The sequence below is a fragment of the Arachis ipaensis genome, chromosome B2 (assembly GCF_059453495.1).
Source record: "Arachis ipaensis isolate K30076 ecotype BB chromosome B2, ASM5945349v1, whole genome shotgun sequence".
Classification (NCBI taxonomy): Eukaryota; Viridiplantae; Streptophyta; class Magnoliopsida; order Fabales; family Fabaceae; genus Arachis; species Arachis ipaensis.
This window is the reverse complement of record NC_142437.1, coordinates 118,768,106-118,787,050: the sequence shown is the minus strand read 5'-3', so window position 1 is coordinate 118,787,050 and position 18,945 is coordinate 118,768,106. Positions and strand designations below refer to the sequence as shown.

Below are 18,945 nucleotides of genomic sequence, written 5' to 3'. Positions count from 1 at the left end.
AATTTTCTAAAAAATTTTTAAAAATTTATCTGTTAGGCAGGTCTCATGAATTTAGAAAATTATACATGAAATTAAACTGATGAAAAAAAAAAAAAAAACTCATCTTTTAACTATTATTAGGTTAGTAGATATTAACAAGGGCACAGAGCAGGTTTAATTATTTAAGGGAAGTTTATTAGTATATTCAACATAGAAAACCAGAAAAGATTTGAGTTAATGTGATATCTAAGGGCTCATATGTTTATAAAATCATGGACATTCTTTTGGTTTTTTTTTTTTTACTTATTTTTTGATTTGGTAAATCAAATATTAATTTATTATCGATCAAAATTTTATTTAAGAATTTATTATTAGTTAATAAATTACTGTATATACAAGATAAAATTTAAATTTTTAATATTTATTTAAACAGACAAGTAAATTAATCACTCGACTAACCTAAATTAATAAAATCGTGATTATATTTTAATTAGAGATAATTAATATGATATTCTTTTTATACCCACCAAAACTTAAATATAAAACTATTTGTAAATTTAATGCTTAAATTTCACATTTAATCTATAAACGAAAATTATATTCATTAAGCTAATTAATGAACAATTATTTTGATTTTTTTTTCTTTTTATATATGAAAAAATTGGAATCCAGCCTCTATTGTGTGAGTCTTTGACCACTCCACCATTTGGCTGATTATAATAATAATTATATACTGTGTGAGATATGATTTTTGTTTGTTATACAATGGAACAAAAGGACCAAGATAATCTTTCTTCTTCTTCTTCTTCTTTTTCTTTTTTTTTTTTTTTACATTGCCCCTCTTTTTTATGGGTTGGATTCTCATATTATTCGTCCGTAACTAAGCTTTAAAGTCAAAGAATGAATCCCACTATCTCCAAAGCCATGCTGTCCCAGCTTCTTCCCTGATATTGACAATTCATGATTAGTATCTCTTAGTTAAATATAATAAAATTTATATATAATAAGGTTTTTAAAAAATATTATATATACATAAAAAATAAAAAATTAAGTTAGTTATTATATATTTATGTATATGTTATTTTATATATTTTTAACATATATTTAATAAAGATGCTGATTTGATAATTAATTTATTTAGTATACACATTTTATAATTATAAATTTATATGATGAAAATGGTTTATTATTTATTAAAGGAAAAGTTTAGAGGCTAGCAACTTTTGTGTTTTCTGGCCAGCACTTAACCATCAAAATAAAAGTGAATGATTTCTCACCATTAGATGTAATCCCACACTATTAAAAACACTATTGATGGCCAATTGATGATTACAAAACATTAAAATTGCTGGTCCTCTAACATTCCTCTTTATTATTCAAGTAATAAGCACTACATAGGGTGCTAATAATGGGAAGAAATTATAGAAATGAAAATGACTAACAATGTCTTTCAATTTTTGACATTTATCATAATTTTTTTTTTTGAGATATGTTATTAGATGGTCAATAATTTTATGAAATTTTTTTTATGGAGGTTATAATTTTTTTAAGAAAAGAATTATCTAGTGTTTTTCAAAGATAATGGGCATTATATATATATATATGTGATGCATCATGCATGCGCACTCTATATTATTATTTCTTTCAAAAATAAAATACTAATGTTTATATATATTTATTATATTTGTTGTAGCACTACCACACTCTATTGCCGGCATCATCAATGTCTCACAGTAATGAACTCGATCGCCATTGTTATTGAAATTATAATCACATCATCATAACACAACTATACATATATTTATATTACATATATATTCCATGATAAGAAGTTTATCACTTATGCAGAAGATAACATAGAAGGTGAGGGCGTGGAACAAGTTGCACCACTCCTCTGCTATATATAATAATATAACATATATTACACAAGATAGAGCATTATTAGAAACTTTTTTTTTATAAAAGGAGTACTTTAATTTATTTGTGCAAATTACTATTTTTTAAACGAACAAATTAAACATTTCTCCATAAGATATTTTGTATCAATCATACGTTTTCAGATCCAAACACAACTTGTATTAATTTTTCATTTCAATATCAATTTCAGATCCAACTTTTTTTTTGGAGGCACAAATTTTTGTCTTCGAAACTTGACCATGGTGGAATTGTTCATCATGATAATCAAGAGTTTAATTTTGATGTATTTTCAGTGTAACATATACGTACAATTATATCTATTTTTTTGGATAACTATTTACGCAGTCAATTTAAAATATAATTATTTTTATTGATATGGCGTTACTAATTAGATATACGTATAAAACTACTTTTATACTGATAATACATTAAAATTAAATTCGATAATTAATATGGTACTTAGAGAATAAATAGAGTGAAATGATATCCAAAAATTTATATTATTGACAAAAATAATTTTAAAAGATGTTAGACATATTTAAAAATAGAAATAATACTCAGTTTGATCCCTCAATTTGCATACGAGCCTCAATTTAATTCATGAAATTTCAATTGTCCGTATTTAGTCTCCAAACTTTGCAAATGTGGCTTACGTTAGTCCCTAGGCTAATTTTCCACACACAAATGTTGACAGAACACTGGGGTGGACAGTCGAATGCCATGTTGACTCTGTAATAAAATGACGATGTTTTTGTTTTAGCCTCTAATAGTCCAAAAAAAACATCAAAAGTAGTATTTATTGAAACTTTTTCTCCTAAAATAAGTGATCGGGCGTCATTTTTAGACTATTTAAGCACTAAAACCATAACAACAACGTCCTTTTACAAGTTCTAGTATGGCATTTGTTGTGCATGTCAGTGCTTCATTAATATTTTTATGCCAAAAATTGTTTCAAGGACTAATGTGAATAACGTTTGCATAAGTTTGGAACTAAAAAAAGGCCATTGAAATTTCAGGAACTAAATTGAGGTTTGCGTGCAAGTTCAAATATCAAATTGAGTATTAACATCTTTTTAATGTGACAAAAAGAACTAGATATTAAATATATATTCTAGAAATGACTTTCAAGATCAATTTTTGATAGAAATTTTTGCAAGTATTATTAAAAAAAATATCTTTTTACTTTTAAATTTTAGTATTTTTATGTCAAGTGATTTTAAAAAAAAATTGTGAATGATCACATTTTAAAAAAAAAAAATAGAAACCAAATGTTGCTCCAATTTTTTTTGTACATCTTCTAAATATTTATTCAAATATTGCCACAGTATCGAATCAAAATGAATAAATCATTTGCTAAATATGAATTTTTTTTCACCTATAAAAAATATACTATTTAGTGGTTATTTTTATTGTATTTTTAACATTTAAATATTATTTTATCGATAACATCTTTCATAATTTTTTTTTGTCAAAAATTTTAAGATACTAAATTAGTAGTTAACTCATAAATAACATAAAATTATAAACATAAACCGAAATTGTCACAAACAATAGAAATTGTGGAACACTATAGATAATTAGACATCATCAAATTTTTTTTAAATAAACATATTGCTTGAAATTCTAGATAATTATTTAAAATAAAATAGCTTTTTTAATATTGAGTACATCTCTTATATATTCTCCTAAGTCCTAACATAAGAACCTTGGGATACATTGTCTAATACTCTAATGTCACTTTCTGCCTATCACTGCTACAAAGCCTTGCAACCATTAAGTTTGGTTCAAAAGTTTGCAATGAAGAATTTGCAATGGCTTTTTGTGTGTGCCAAAGGAGAGAAGTGATGCCTTATTACATAGATTCCAATTTTTTTATAAAGGGTTTTTGGAACTTTTCATCATTGAATAAACATGGTCCATTTCCTCAAAGGACATTGTCCTTTGTTAGGACGGATTCTCACAGCATTCGTCCTTAACTCAGCATATATGGTCAAAAGCATATATATATTTGAGTCCCAATATCTTCAAAGCTATATATGTTGTCCGATTGATGTTGACATTTTACAACAAATATAAAAGCCCCTTAGAATAAACTTTTTTTTTTCTTTTTTCTTTTTTCAAAACTTGTAGCCAATACATGTAAAAGGGTGTCAGATATAATGATTTAAATATACATATTTTTAATCAATTTAGGTTGATTGCTTAAATATAACTCATATCCGTGATACATTAATCTTTAATTTAAACTCTATTTAAATATGCATATATTTTTTTGTTAATGATGTATACGTAGACAATAGATAATGTAAATACAAATTATATTAGTTTATATGTACGTACATGTAGATATAAAAATTAATGTCAAAACTTGGTGTATTGATCGATTGTTGATCAAAATTTATTGATCTTCTAGCACTCACTATTGTAAACAAATTTAATACTAATATCTAATTAGGTACTGTCATATAAGATATTTAAAAAAAAACAGTTTATCACTTTAATTTATATAATATCTCCTAATTAAATATTATTATAAAACTTATCAATATTGTATAAAAATTAAACTCATATGTTTCTCTCTATATGATAGAGGGAGGAGCTCTTAGAAATAGAATAGCCAGAGGACAATATTCAATTAAGGTAGAATGTAAGAAATTATCACATTGAATGGAAGTGTAACAAATCAAGATATTCTATAGTAAAGAGGTTGATAAAGTAAGAAATTAAAGGGTTAATTTTTTTAAATTATAGTAGCAGATCTCAAATAAAAAAATTACATAGTATAAAACTAACTTAAGATTTAGATTTAAGAATTAATTTAAGATGCATGATTAATAATTTATAATTTAGAATCTAAAATTTAAAATAAATAAAATAATTTTTTTTAAAAATTGACCAATTCTGACTGAAAAAGGTTGATTATTTAGCATTACTCAACTCAAATATGATAAAAATTACAAACTCAATAATAATTAACTGGTCTTGTTACTTTACCAATCTTCTCGTTTTGAAGTATTTATTTAATTATTTCCAAGTATAGCCTATAGGTAGTGCTCAAGTATTTCAATTTTCAAGTGAATATCTTCTTCCTTCTTGTCACTATAGTATGTGAAAGGAGTACACAAATGCCACAATGGGAAGAGCATTATAGCTGGCTAGGATTTTTCTATTTTAGTTGTGTAAATCAAGATGAGACATCCAATGCAAATTGTGTGTGTTGTGTAACAATCTTGAAAAAAAAAAAAAAACATAGGCATAAATAATAAATAATAAAAGATAGAGTGAATAGGCAAGAAGTTACAAAAACATGAAGATAACTTGCACATGTATGTCTTGGCATCCCATGAAAGATAATAGCCATTATTATGTGATGAATGCGGTTTCCATCATATATAGAGTCACCATCTTCGCGTGTTAAACCAAGCTTTTACTACCCAAAATTATTACTATTAGCAACCGTGTGCTATTATATTACTATTATTATCCTAAGTTTCTCAAAATGAAATCATAAGTTGCATATCATATAGGCACCACTGGCCAATATATTATGTATGTTGAAACTTGAGAATGATACTAGCCAAATAAAAATGCAAGTAATTGAAGTTACATGAATGCTTTTATGTTTTATCATCATACAAACCACCAACTTTGATGAGTGTTAATTTTCTTAACCTCAACTTTTTCGCATCCAACAATGTTAGAGTAAATTGAAAGCAACCATTAACAGAATAAGAAGTAGAAGACTAAGAACAATAAACTATAAATATAATTTCAAGTTTTAAACCTTAATACCAAGAGCAGCATTGGGTTATTTTTCACTACTCAACCTTTTCCCAGCATCACAAACCTAAGTATAACAATCATCGTGTCCCCTCACAAGTGTAAGTGACATCACAAGATTCTCCAATGCTGACTGTGAACCTATGCCGAGGTCTACTAAGGGAAAGAGGCAACCTAAGTAGAACTTCACACACACATTGGCTGTCCATTTCCCTGGCCCAACGGCAACAGTTCCGCTCCGAAGCAGTGAGTTCGTGCCGGTGCCGGTGTGAATGGCCATGCCGGTGGCTGTGTCTTTGGTGACTCCCGTCCTCGTCTTCATCACGATCAGGGAGCAATGAATTCGGCAGCGATGGAAGTGTTGGTTGGGTACGCAATTGTCCACAAGCATAGTTTGCTAGTGCAAATTGCGATGCACAAAGTGGACGGAGTGGAGGAGATTGTGGTGGTGCAGGCAGTGCAGGCAGTGGAAAAATTGGTGACCTCATCTGGCTCTCCATCTTTGGCACCAATGCCAAAAATGTAAGAGCCAATGTAATTAGATTTAGAATCTTGACTCTCTCCATCAAGAACCCCAGAAATGTTTTGATGTTCATGTGGCCCCTAAGTAGACATGCTTAAATACTTGCAAATTCATAAATGTTGGTAGAGTTTTGGTTAATGGTTACTATTTCTCATCAATATTTGTGTGATGAATTTGTAGGTGACAACAAATAGTATTCTAAGTGGGAGTTCAAACCACCCACCTTATTCTTGATCAGTATTTTATACAATTCATCTCACAATGGTGACGAGTTGGGTGTGAGATAATGCAAATTAATAGCATGCAGAACTCATGAAGTGCAAACCAAGGAGATATTATTGAGGGGTAGAAATAAAATATTTAACCAAGGAGTCCCTTCAAGAAACAAATGCTCATGCCTGCTACTCAAAGTCACAGCCTATTCAAAATTTTCATTGATTCCATATGATCTCAACAATTTCTTTTTATACTACAATCTAATCATAATCATAACCTTAACAAAGATAGACCAAAAGACAGGTAAGAATACTTCTAACTCAATCTTGACTTGAAAACAAAAGTGCTAATAGCCTAATACTAACAGCTCATTAACATAAAAAAAATATATATATATATATATATTTATAAATCCCTCAACCAAGGTGATCTGATATTATTAATTGGGGACAATTCTCTGAAGATAACATGCATGATACCATAATAACATGACAAAAGTTAAGTTCTTCACACCTTTTCGCCTTACTTCCAGCTGTTCCTGAAAGGATATAAATTACTTCATTGCTACTCTGAGAAAGTTATTTGGTAGCAGAAATTGCTAATAAAGTCCAAGATTGCAATTCATTTCTTCCATCCTTAGCAGATATGTTAATGTGTATCCTTCGCTTGGAACTATAATAGGAAATCTCACATCAGATGTCTGGCAGAAATTAAGAATTTTTCATAAGTTGTGAACTTAAATATACTGCTCGCCAACTCCAATATATTGCAGGCTTCATGCGGGACCAAAACAAAGATTTTCTTGTAGCACTGTTTCACTGAAATCCTAAATGCCAAAGGACAATCAGTTAGAGAAACACTAACTTAATTTCAATTAGAACCTCCTTTCTTGATAATTTAATTTCAGAAGTTATCATGCATCATAGATTTCCAATTTCCACAGCCCCTTTCTTATAGTTAAGTTCAATAATATAATGCACTGTTAGATAGCCAGATTATGCAATGCGAACTAAAATATTTTCAAGGAATGGAGTAATACATTGATTTCTGTCATTTCAAAACTAGGTTAAAACTTAACCCCACAACTAGTGAAAGTGAACACTATGGAAGAAGAAAGATTTCTCTAATCTCTACCTTACATTCAAGAAATTAGTCTGAAGTCTCAACTAGTAAGCCAAAAAGCTTACTAAACCATATCTCAACATGTTACTAAACCATCTTTCAACATGGCACTTGTTGACATGTAAGCATTCAATTTATATAAAATAACAACACATGCATTTCAAGGGAAGTTATGGGAACTAAGGAGCAACATTCTGGCCAACAATGGTCAATATTTTCTACTCACCTTGAAAGCTCTCCGTCTTCCATTGTCCACATGTCTTCGACCATCCACATTGGTCTCTTTCACACTCATTTGGTCAACTTTGGTGGCCGAATTTTCCATATCCCTCCTAAGCTTCTCTTGTTTCAACCTCAACTCCTCCGCCCTCTGCCGCCAACCTTCCTCCAACAACTCAACAAACTTGTCCTTTATCTCCAGCAGTGGATCCAAATCAACCAACTTATCACCCTCGTATGCTTCTCTTAGCACCGCCGTCTCGATCCCTCCTTTCAGTGACATATAAAATATCCCTGAATGCCTTGTAAAAACACTCGAAAAGGCATTCGAAAATCTATACTCATCACAGAACTTCCCCAAAATCGGCACCGGAATCCTCTTATACAGTGAAAGTGACAACAATTCATGAAACACACCAACCATCCTCTTCTCCATTTCCCTCGAATTCTGCTCCAAATGCGAAACATCCGCGTAAGGCGAAACATAATCAAGCTCCATCCAATCCCTAACCCAGTCCCTCATATCCTTCTTCAGCACAAAACCACTAGGAAGTTGAACTATAAAATTAGGCCTAACCCTAATCCCAATCCTCTCACTCTCCTCCTCAGCCCTATGCTCAATCACAGATTTCGCAAATTTAGGTTCCCAGTTAACCAATTCAAGGAACGATTGCCCTTCACCAGGTGATCCAATTAACCTAAAATAATTCGAATACCTAGGTACCAAATCAACCAAAAAGTCATCAGGAAAACCGAATTCCTTCTTGACATGAAGCAACTTATCAGCACTAACAACTTTATTCTTAGACATCATCAAAAGCTTACAGAGTTTCGCAACGATCAAGTCCTCGTTCTTCTGGAAGATTCTCTTTTGTTCTTCTAGAAAGTTCTGGAGCTTTGCACTGAACCGGATGAACCGGACAGGTTCGGTTTTGGGCTTAATGCGGTCCAAGTAGACGTCGAACAAACCAGGGTTATGGTTGAGGAAGGTTTCGATTTTGACTTTGAGGTGCATTCTTTGGCGACGCTTTTCGAGGTAGCGAAGGGGGATGACGTGGCGGGGTTCGTTGAGGACTTCGCGAACGACGCGGGCGCATAGCTTGAAACGCTTGTCGTTTTCGATTGCACGGTCGAGTTCTGGGTCTTTGCGCCAAACGACTTTGAGGCTCGAAATGGATCTTAGTTGGTTGAGGTGGTTGCTGAGGATGTGGGAAGAGATGGTGTGGGGTTTGAAGAGCATTGCTTTCAGGTGTGTGACACTGCTCACTCTGTTGCACTGAGTTACAGAGAAGCAGCAGCAGAAGAAGAAAAAAGAGAAAATTAAATTGGGCTTGTAAAGATAATGGGCTTTTGTTAAATTTTTGTCCACTAAAGTAGCCCATATTGACAAACTATTTTGTAAAGTCTGTGTTTTCTTTTAAATTTGGGTTGGTCGAGTGGTCAGCTCATTCTTCTACTTAAACAAGTGTCGGTGATTCGAATTCGCCTTGTGCAAATCCATTAGTCAATGGCAGACCCTTAAATGGAGCTCAAATCCGCAACGGATTAATCCTTAACCTTGTCGGATTGAGGGATACCGTGGGAAACAAAAAAAAGTCTGTGTTTTTTTTTAATAGAATTAACGGTTAAAATAGTTTTTGAAAAATCAAATTATGTCAATTTAGTTTAAAAAACTAAATATTTTAAATTAATAAAAATATATAACAATGAATTAAATTGGTTTTTCTATCATTTTTTTAACCAAGGATAAGAAGTTTCGAACTCACAATCTCTATATAAATATGAAGAGACTGTTATTTGAGTTATAGTTTATTGATTTTCTATTAATTAAATAAATATAAAAAATAATATATATTTAATTATTTATCAACATCAATTATATATTTATATATAAATATATACCATTTAATTTATTTTATTATATTTTATATTTTAATATATATTTTATATTAATAACTGATTTTAATAAATAATTTTAATGCAGACCATTGATTGATGGTTTATAACAAAATGATTAAACCACACATCATGGCATTATAATTTAATAATTTAATTGATGGGGTGATCAATCTGACATAATATTTAAGTGTATAAACAGTAGGGTTTTTTTTATGTATATAGAACATAATTATCTGCCTTTTAGGTTTCGTTAAGATACTACTGGTGCAATCAAATATCTATTTCAAAACACCAAAAATTTGATAGGGAAAATGTTCTACTAAGCAGAGAGTACTGATATACAACATTTTCGTCATGTAATTTTGACACTCTAAAAGTATATACTTTCATGATTTCAATTGTTGTATCCAAAAGAAGATGCCAGGCACTCGCAAAGAATAGTACATGTAGAAAGAGACATTGCTGACAAGAAAGGAAGGTTCGTAATGCAGAACAATATGGCGTTGTAGATTATGATCATGTATTGTATAAAACTTTACTATCATTTCAAAACAAATATGAAATATTCAGTATGTACAGTTTTACACAAAAAAATAAAACATTTATATAAAATTTATATCAAAATATAAAATACACAATCTTTATATTTTTTACTAAAAAAACCCCGTTTACAAAAAAAAATAGTAAATATAAAATAATGATTATTATATCAATAATATTATATAATTAAATTACTTTGATAACTAAGTTGGTCCAATAATGTAAGAATCAATAAAAAACATTAGTTAAAAGAAAAAAAAAAATTGATTGAATTTAGTTAAAAAAAAAACCTGTTCACCTAATAATTTTTTTTTAAATATATATAACTTTTCCAAAACAAATAATGTTTGAAAATAATAAATAAATATAAAACAAAATTTTTAATTTGAAAATTGTTAGTATTGGCTAATATGGATAAGTAACTGATTTTTTTTCTAGAAAATAGTGATTTTTTTTCTCTTTAAATGATAAAGATATAAATTTTTTAAATGAGAGAATTAATAAGATATTAAAATAATTAAATAATTAATTATGTTTAAATTAACATTTTTTTATTTTTAATATTTGATTAATAATGGTATTTTTTAATTTTGAATTGGTGTGGTATTTTTTTTAAAATGTGGGATGATTTAATTTAGGAAAATAGAAATTGGATCGTCCAATTTTTAAAAGGTATAGAAATTGGACTCTTTGACTTATGTACTCGGAGCTTTCGATTTGTATTTAAAAATTTTAAAAGGATTTGGAGTCCGATTTTTGTACTCCAATTTTTTTAAATTTTTAAACATTAAATTTGTGTATTCCAATTTTTTTAATTTTTAAATATACCTCCAACAATTTTAAAAAATACCAAAAATTATAATTCATATTTAAATTTTTTAGCCATTAATTAAAAAGCGATTAATTTTTATTTTATTTTTACAAATACATTAAAATTTGAACATTCTGAGTTGACAACGCTATGATTTGTATATTGAATCATATTAATTTTTTTGTTGTGACTTTTGAATCACATATTAATTATTTAAGAATTCAAAATTTAAATTAAATTTGATTTTTGATCTTCTAAAGAAAGCCGTCAACCATGAAGTGTGAAGGCCTTAGCCATTAAGCAAGCATGGGTCCTCCTTTTCGTCCCTCATTTTCAATTTTTCCTTTTTTTTCTTTATTTTTTAAAACATTTAAAAAAATAAAAAAAATGAAGCTACAAATACAAATCCGTATTACGAAACAAAGCGTCGTAACAATAATAATCGTCCAAATTCGTTTTTTCTTCTTTTCACTTTCACACTCTCCATTGCTCTTAGGTCACTTCTTCTTCTTCATTGTTCTCTTCACCAATTTCTCTATCTATTTTTTTTTCTCAATTCTCACCTTTTTTGCACTCAATTCTTGTTTATTTTAATCTGTTTCTGTTTTTGGTTCTAAATTCTCACTATTTCTATTAAGGTTAGCTGAATTATGCTTATAGGATTATGATTTGAGCTTATGGATGAAAAATTGAAGGGTTTTTTGCACTTTTGCCACGCGATTTTGTTCAGCTGAAAATAAAAATTAAAGAGAAAAAGAAAACTTTCCAATTCAGGGGGAAAAAGATTCTCTCTTTTTTTCAATTTGATTGCCGCTTTTTCTGTCTACATGTTCGTTTTTTGGGTGACGAAGAGATTCTTTTAGGGTTTATGAGTGAATTTTGCAACTGGATTATTTGAATAATTCATGAATTGTAATCTTGCAGCTGTTTGGGGTTTTGATCGCATATTTTGTTGTGTATCTGTATCTGTAATTGCATGATCAGATAATTGTGTATTATCGTTTTTAAAATGATCCTCCTATTCATTGTGTTTATTAACCCCCTTTTTCTGATAACATGAACTTGCAGATAATATCTGTTGATCATGGGTTTCAATTCGGTATATAGGAGCTTGCAGGATATATTTCCACAGGTATTTGCTCTTTACCTTTTTTAAAAGTTGAGAATGTAATTGAATTATGATAATCTATTGTTTAATTTAAGTATAATAATCGCCACACTGTGATCTGGTGTTATTATATTGTATTCTAGATGAGAATTTTGAATTGTGGGATTGAATCGGTATTCAAATATTTAATTAATTAAAAAAAGAAAGATTATTCAGTGTTGGAGATTCTAGCTGAGTATTAAACACATAATAGCTGCGTGTTTTCGGATGAATGAATAGCGTTATATGCTGTGGTTTTCACCTAAAATCCTTAGAGGGCACTACTAATTTCACCTGAACAATTTCGGATATTTAGTTATTTAACACTATGTGATTGGTAAAAAAGTATATAGTCTTCAAATTTTCAGAAACCAACACTGGTAGTTTCCATATACATGAGAACAAGCTTGAAAGCATTTTTTGAGACTATACTTACCAAATTCCAGAGTATTTTTTTGTGTATTAATATCCATATGCGATCAGCATATAAGCATCACTCTCTCCTGATTCCAAAATGAATGCTCTGTTTCATCATTTTGCAATATGCAGGTTGATTCCAGAATACTGAGGGCTGTGGCTATTGAACATCCAAAGGATGCCGATCAAGCTGCTGAAATTGTTCTTACTGAAATTATTCCTTTTATTCCAAAAAGCAACAACCCTCCTGCTACTCCTCCACAGGATAATGGCCCTGGAGTGCCAATAAATTTGCAAGGTGCATTTACTTGTTATCTGCATAATGTTGAACTGGTTTCCTAATAAACTTCTTATGATGTGCTCAATTTGCAGTTGAACGGGAGGAGGAAGGGAATAAGTTGAGACATCGTCGGCGTGTTGATGTTAAAGATGTTGGGCCTTCTTTTGCTTCACCTTCTATACCTGTAGAAATAACCAATACGGCTGGAAACTATGCTTGTGTTAATGATGGAGGGTTTTCTTCTGCTCCACAATTGATGCCCATACAAATTACTAAAACTGTTGATTGTTCTAGTACACCAGATCTGAATGTGTCTCTGGATGTTGCCAGCAATTCAAATGATGGTACTGCTAGAGTTCTTGGGCGAAATCAAATTCTGGATCTAAATGTTCTTTGGAATGGTGAAGATAACTTTACTGGAGAGACCTCAAGTAAGACAGCTAAGAAGGATACATCAAATGGTTTTAGGCAGGATGCTTATGAAAATTGGGAGTGGGGACAAGTTGATGTAGATGCTGACAGCGAAAATCTGATTTCTGCTGGGGTGTGTCAACAGATTGAACGTGACGTTATCAAGGAGTCAGTTTCCTTGGATGAAAATGCTAATGCAAATGCGAACGTTCTGACTGAAGAATTGATGGGTTTTGTTAGTTCTGCTGCTACTATTTCTACTGAAAACCTCTTGCTGGACAAATGTGAAACTGCCTTGATTGACAAAGAAGATGCTGAGGGTCAAGCTGTTTGTCATGTTCAAGGAGATACAGTTAATGATGATCTAGAGAATGTTTCTGCATCTTCAAAGCAAGATTTTCTTGCAATTGAAAGTAATGGTGCTGTTGATGAAATTCATCAGAATAATAAAACTGTCCAATCTAGTCAAATATGCAGGATTGATGTGCTTGAGGAGATAATTGATGAAGCAAAAACTAACAAGGTATTTTAGCCGCTGCTTATTATATTGAATGTTATAGTCATTGCTAGTAGCTTTATAATGATAAATGGCTTGGATTGTGAAAGTAATGTCATTGCTACACCGAATGACGTCTAGCAATTTATAATTGTTAAATGGAAGGTTTAGTTAATATGTGAATATTAAGAGTTTAGAATAATGTAATAACAATTTGCTAGATGAAATCTGTTAAGAACTTCTTACTTTATATTAATATTTTATTTGATATTGATAATGATACAGGGAACTTTGTTTTCATCAATGGAATCTCTTATGAACTTAATGAGAGAAGTGGAGCTTCAGGAGAAATCTGCAAAGGAGGCCAATATGGAAGCTGCTACAGGAGGCTGCGATATTCTTGCTAGGGTGGAAGAATATCAAACAATGCTGGAACATGCCAAAGAAGCAAATGACATGGTTGTACACAATAAGAATAATTGTTGATCTAAAAAGTTACTAAATGTTTGGTGCTGCTGTGTTAATGAACACATTTTTTACCCCAAGTATTCTTTTTGCAGCATGCAGGAGAAGTTTATGGAGAAAAGGCAATTCTTGCAACTGAACTTAGGGAACTTCAATCTCGTCTGCTCGGTTTGTCTGAAGAGAGGGACAAGTCTCTTGCCATTCTTGAAGAGGTTGTTTACAATTTAACTTGTTTAGTTGAAAATTGTTCTTCAAACATTTTCTCCATAAGTTTATGTAATAATGGATGTAAAAGCTGTTCCCCACATTTGGATTACTTTACTTGATATCAAAGGAATAAAATTACTAGATTCTTATTTTGGTTCATCTCCTCGGTGTGCTTCCAGATGCGCCAAAATCTTGAATCACGACTAGCTGCAGCAGAGGAATTGAGGAAAGCAGCTGAGCATGAAAAGCTGGAAAAGGAGGAATCTGCAAGAAAACTTCTTGCTGAACAGGAAGAGGAGATGAATAAGGTAGCACTGGAGTCCTTAAGGCTACAAAAGGAGGCAGAAGAGAATTCAAAGGTTTGTGCTTTCCCTGCTATACCATTTATTTTATTATTTCATTGAGGAATATATTTCTAATATTTATAGTGTTCCGATTCTTGTTTTTTCTTCTTGCCAGTTACGGGAGTTCCTGATGGACCGTGGGCGGGTTGTTGATGTCTTGCAGTAAGTGTTTTCAGGCTTCTTTTTTAAATATGTATTTTCCTGCTTGTTTCCATTATCTCATCCTCTTTGCTGTCAATTATCAATTAATCTCAAAAACTTACTGTTGGTTTTTTTAAAAAAATGCTAGAAATGGTTGTTAACCTTTTCTACATTGTTTTAGTTTTGGTTATGAGTTGATAATTTGCAAACCAATGGTATGTGTGCATATTCTTGACTTTGTTAATTATGATTTTCTTAAAAACTTCCTATCCTGATGTTATTTTATCTTTTACTTGTTTACTCTGCAGAGGAGAAATATCTGTTATTTGTCAGGACATTAGGCTTCTAAAAGAGAAATTTGATGCAAATCTTCCTTTGAGCCAATCCTTCACCTCAAAGGAGACCAGTTGCATCTTAGCATCTTCAGGTTCATCCCACAAAACCTCGGCGGCATCGGAAGCTGGTTCTGTGCTCAGTGATTCGACTGAACTACTGAAGACTAGTCCAGCTGCCTCAGTTGCAAGCCTTTCTTCTAAGAAAAGTTGGCATGATGATGAGGGGAAGAAGGAGGAGGAGGAGAAGGTGGATATGGAGAAGGAAAAGGAACATGAAAAGTTAAAGGAGAAGCTGAAGTTGAAGTTGAAGGAGAGGGAGATGGAAAAATTCAAAGCTAATGATGACAACAAGGATCTTGTTGATGACGGATGGGATATTTTTGAGTGGTAGTTATGTTAGGTATTTTGCTTATATCTTCTATTTCAAATATGAGTAGCCGTAGTAGGTAGTAGTAAATAGCTAGTAACTTGAAAAGTTCAACTCTTCAATCTTTCTGCAATTTTGTACAGAAAACATAATTAGGTGAATTTTTCTTATACCCGGTTTCTTACTTTTGGTTATCACTTATCAGATGTGCAATAATTTTATATTTTTTTGTTTACTATCTTATTGAACATATATTATTGCAGGAATTGAAAAATTTTAACTATCGAATTAATAGTAATTAAAAAGGAAAAGGAAAACTTGATGCGGTTTTTTTTCCCCCAAAACAACATAGTGGAATGTAATTGGTCAATAACAATACATTTCTTGGTAAATGAACATTAGAACATCTTTGATTAGAAGTAATCATGAGTGCATCTGATAAATTGTATAATAATGAGATTGCTAGTAATGTAGGTACCTCTATAAATATCATCACTTTTTATATTATGAGTAGTGTTATAATATATTGTAGTGTTCAAAAGATTATCACTTTCTAAATAAACTTTTTTGTAGAATTTGGGATGCTTGATGTAACAGTCTCAATGCCATCATGCTCTGTAGGATAATAGAGAAAATTCAGAGATATGTAAAGTAATAAAAAAAATTAATCACTGTTTAATTTATAATTTTTATCATGTATAAATTTTATATATTTAATTTAAAGATAATTAGATTTTCATTTTCTCCCTTTAAAGGAGTTTGAATTGGATAACACAGATTAATACCTAAAACTCTAAAAGATAAGAATTATTAGGAATGTGAATTATCATTAATGTAGTTCAATCAAACAAATTACTATTGAGTCTAAATAATTTAATTTAGTATTATCTCTAATCCAAATAAAGGACCCCTACAAGTGATTTGTGTGTCCAAAGAACAAGGTGGTGTTTTCAAAGGCATTGATGAATGTTATTGTCTTCCTATTATTGTTACTTTATGTCATGTTTGGATGCCATCATATTCCAAGTGAATGAATGACACTGCCCACTTGTGCAACCTAATTGGAACATGACTGAAAACCCATTATGTTAGCATCATCATATGTTGTAAAGTGTAAACCAATATTAACATTAACTACAACCCCCCCCCCCCCCCACCACCACCCTAGAAAAAGTGATGCCCTATTCTTAGCTTCATTTTGGAATTGAAAAGCTTGTATAATATATGGTTTTTGTTCTTCTTCATTGCCACATTGAAAAATTTAACACTCAACAAAATGAGGATTCCATGCTATCCAGAAGTAAGATAAAATGCACTTCAATCCAATATCTTAACTTTTAGTGTTAGGAAATGGTTGGTGATCCATTGATTTAAAATTTTTAAACTCTCACTTTGGAATTTGGAGGTTGCTTATAATAATGCATGGTTGATTCCGGAACTGGTTTTTGTTTTCATTTTTTTATTTCTTTAATTTCATTAAGATAATTATATATTAAGAGCAAACTCTTTGTTAACTTGAAAGAAAAATCACCAAATTTCAATCATATTTGTCCACCAAATTTGCACATTGCAACTATTGATTCAATGGCAATAATTAAAAGCTAATATTAAACAAAAAATACTAAACAAAACTGAGAATCAAGGGCTTAGTTGATGAAGTCATAATATAAAGGAATATAATCTTCATCTTCAATTTTGAATTATTTACAATACAATGCTTGTTCATAGCTTACACATTTCACTATGAATCTTGCTCTTAAGCTCCTACTTTAATTTCTTTACCTACCCTACAACCTAACATATATAAAACCTTGTTAGTATTGATGATCTTACTAGTACTACCACCCCCAAAACTTATACTTAATTTCCATAAGGTACAATAATACAACAATACAATTTCATCACTACTACTTATCTCAAAGTATATGGTTAGTAATCACAAATTGGAACCCCAAATTCAGCTTCACCACAAATTGAAGAATTCTAAATCAATAGATCCACCTCTACATCTTGATCTAAATTTCTAAGAGAATAAAATTATAGATATTCTAAAATATGTACTCTTTTCTTAGTCCAAACTTAACCGATGTGGGACTTGACATTCCGCCGACGAGATTGGGAGAGTTTAGTCATGCCAACACAAGAGCAAGACAGTGCATCTCCAAATTATGTAAAGCCTTGTCCTTTGTTGCCTAACTTGTTTGGAACACCTCTCCCATGAACGAATCTTGGAGCTTCTAACAGAGTATACATTAGCTGCCATTGTTTGAATTGTTGGATATGTGAAGAAAATGAGAGAACTTGAATGAATGAAGAAGCTATAATGTTTGTATGGTATGAATAATAATTGTACTAGGGCAATGTATTTATAATAGTGGGAACTAAGAAGAGAGTTGAAGATATGATATGATGAATAAAGGAAGAAAATTTGTGGTGTGTGAGATTGTTGTTGTGGGGCCCAAATGGTTTGGAGAAATTGGACATGTCCCATTGTCCACCTAAGATGACAAAGTCACAGGCATGAAGGTTGTCCCCTTTGCCAAACACGCCTTTGAGAGTGACTTGTCATCCACTACTACTGATTAAGGGCCTTACCCTTGTTCCCTCCACCATTCTTAATGCTATCCATTTTTTATACATCTTTATCTTCCATTTTCTATTCTCTTCATTTGTTAAGTAATCTTAATATGTATTATTCAAGCCCAATATGCTCTGTGCACAAAAAAAAAAAAATTAATCAGTTATCAATATAAAATATATATTATAATAGGAAATATATATAAATACATAGTTGTTAATTTTTATGTATATATAATATTTTTTTATTAGTAGTTAAGATATAAAAATGACAATAATAAACCATAGATGATTGTAAATTAGTATCAGATCTTAATTTGTTTAATAATTGGATTTCTTAATTACAAGTTTATTAAAAGTTTTATATCGCTAGAGAGTATGAATGTATGATCATAATAGTCTTTAGAAATGTTAAGTGACTTTTACTTTTTAAACTAAGTTTTAGGGTTATATATATTAAACCCTGAGTCCACTCAATTTTTAAAATGAGGTAAAAAATATATAATAAAGTCTTCAACAGAAATCAACCAAATTCTAACAAAGTTTATCACTCTCTAATAACACATTTTTTTTTTATAATATTTCTCCCCCCCCCCCTTTTTTTTCTAATATGACTAGACCGATACACAAAGGACGTCTTAACTAAAAATAAGTAGCTCAATAATAAAGTGATGATAATGTATAATAGTATACATTGTTTAAAATTATCATAAGTTGGTTGCTAATAAAGACATATCCTAATGGAGTAATGG

At 30.6% G+C, this 18,945-nt stretch overlaps 4 protein-coding genes across 6 annotated transcripts; 1 reads left to right on the top strand and 3 right to left on the bottom strand.

Moving 5' to 3' along the window:
• Positions 1–5,616: 5,616 nt before the first annotated feature.
• On the bottom strand, positions 5,617–6,675 carry LOC148575377 (Tetratricopeptide repeat (TPR)-like superfamily protein). Its single transcript, XM_088504017.1, has one exon. The coding sequence runs from the start codon at positions 6,270–6,272 to the stop codon at positions 5,757–5,759; it is 516 nt and encodes a 171-aa protein (XP_088360143.1). The 5' UTR covers positions 6,273–6,675; the 3' UTR covers positions 5,617–5,756.
• Positions 6,676–6,817: 142 nt separating this feature from the next.
• Positions 6,818–9,057, bottom strand: LOC107626049 (Ubiquitin carboxyl-terminal hydrolase family protein). Of its 2 annotated transcripts, none has more exons than XM_021116421.2 (2): positions 7,764–9,057; positions 6,818–7,233 (listed from the first exon to the last, which is right to left on the bottom strand). In XM_021116421.2, the coding sequence occupies exons 1-2, from the start codon at positions 8,994–8,996 to the stop codon at positions 7,231–7,233; spliced, it is 1,236 nt and encodes a 411-aa protein (XP_020972080.1). In that variant the 5' UTR covers positions 8,997–9,057; the 3' UTR covers positions 6,818–7,230. The 2 variants fall into 2 exon arrangements, with proteins under 2 accessions (XP_020972080.1, XP_016184314.1); XM_016328828.3 differs by having other exon boundaries at positions 6,818–7,241; positions 7,764–9,056.
• A 2,231-nt stretch (positions 9,058–11,288) lies between these two features.
• On the top strand, positions 11,289–15,813 carry LOC107626048 (uncharacterized). Of its 2 annotated transcripts, none has more exons than XM_016328826.3 (9): positions 11,289–11,502; positions 12,075–12,138; positions 12,703–12,868; positions 12,943–13,784; positions 14,043–14,216; positions 14,318–14,434; positions 14,609–14,788; positions 14,889–14,935; positions 15,223–15,813. In XM_016328826.3, the coding sequence occupies exons 2-9, from the start codon at positions 12,091–12,093 to the stop codon at positions 15,638–15,640; spliced, it is 1,992 nt and encodes a 663-aa protein (XP_016184312.1). In that variant the 5' UTR covers positions 11,289–11,502; positions 12,075–12,090; the 3' UTR covers positions 15,641–15,813. The 2 variants fall into 2 exon arrangements, with proteins under 2 accessions (XP_016184312.1, XP_016184313.1); XM_016328827.3 differs by having other exon boundaries at positions 11,433–11,644.
• Positions 15,814–17,248: 1,435 nt separating this feature from the next.
• On the bottom strand, positions 17,249–17,975 carry RTFL14 (ROTUNDIFOLIA like 14). The gene has a single exon (XM_088505226.1). It carries the CDS (start codon positions 17,877–17,879, stop codon positions 17,742–17,744), a length of 138 nt encoding a protein of 45 aa, XP_088361352.1. The 5' UTR covers positions 17,880–17,975; the 3' UTR covers positions 17,249–17,741.
• Between the last annotated feature and the right edge of the window lie 970 nt (positions 17,976–18,945).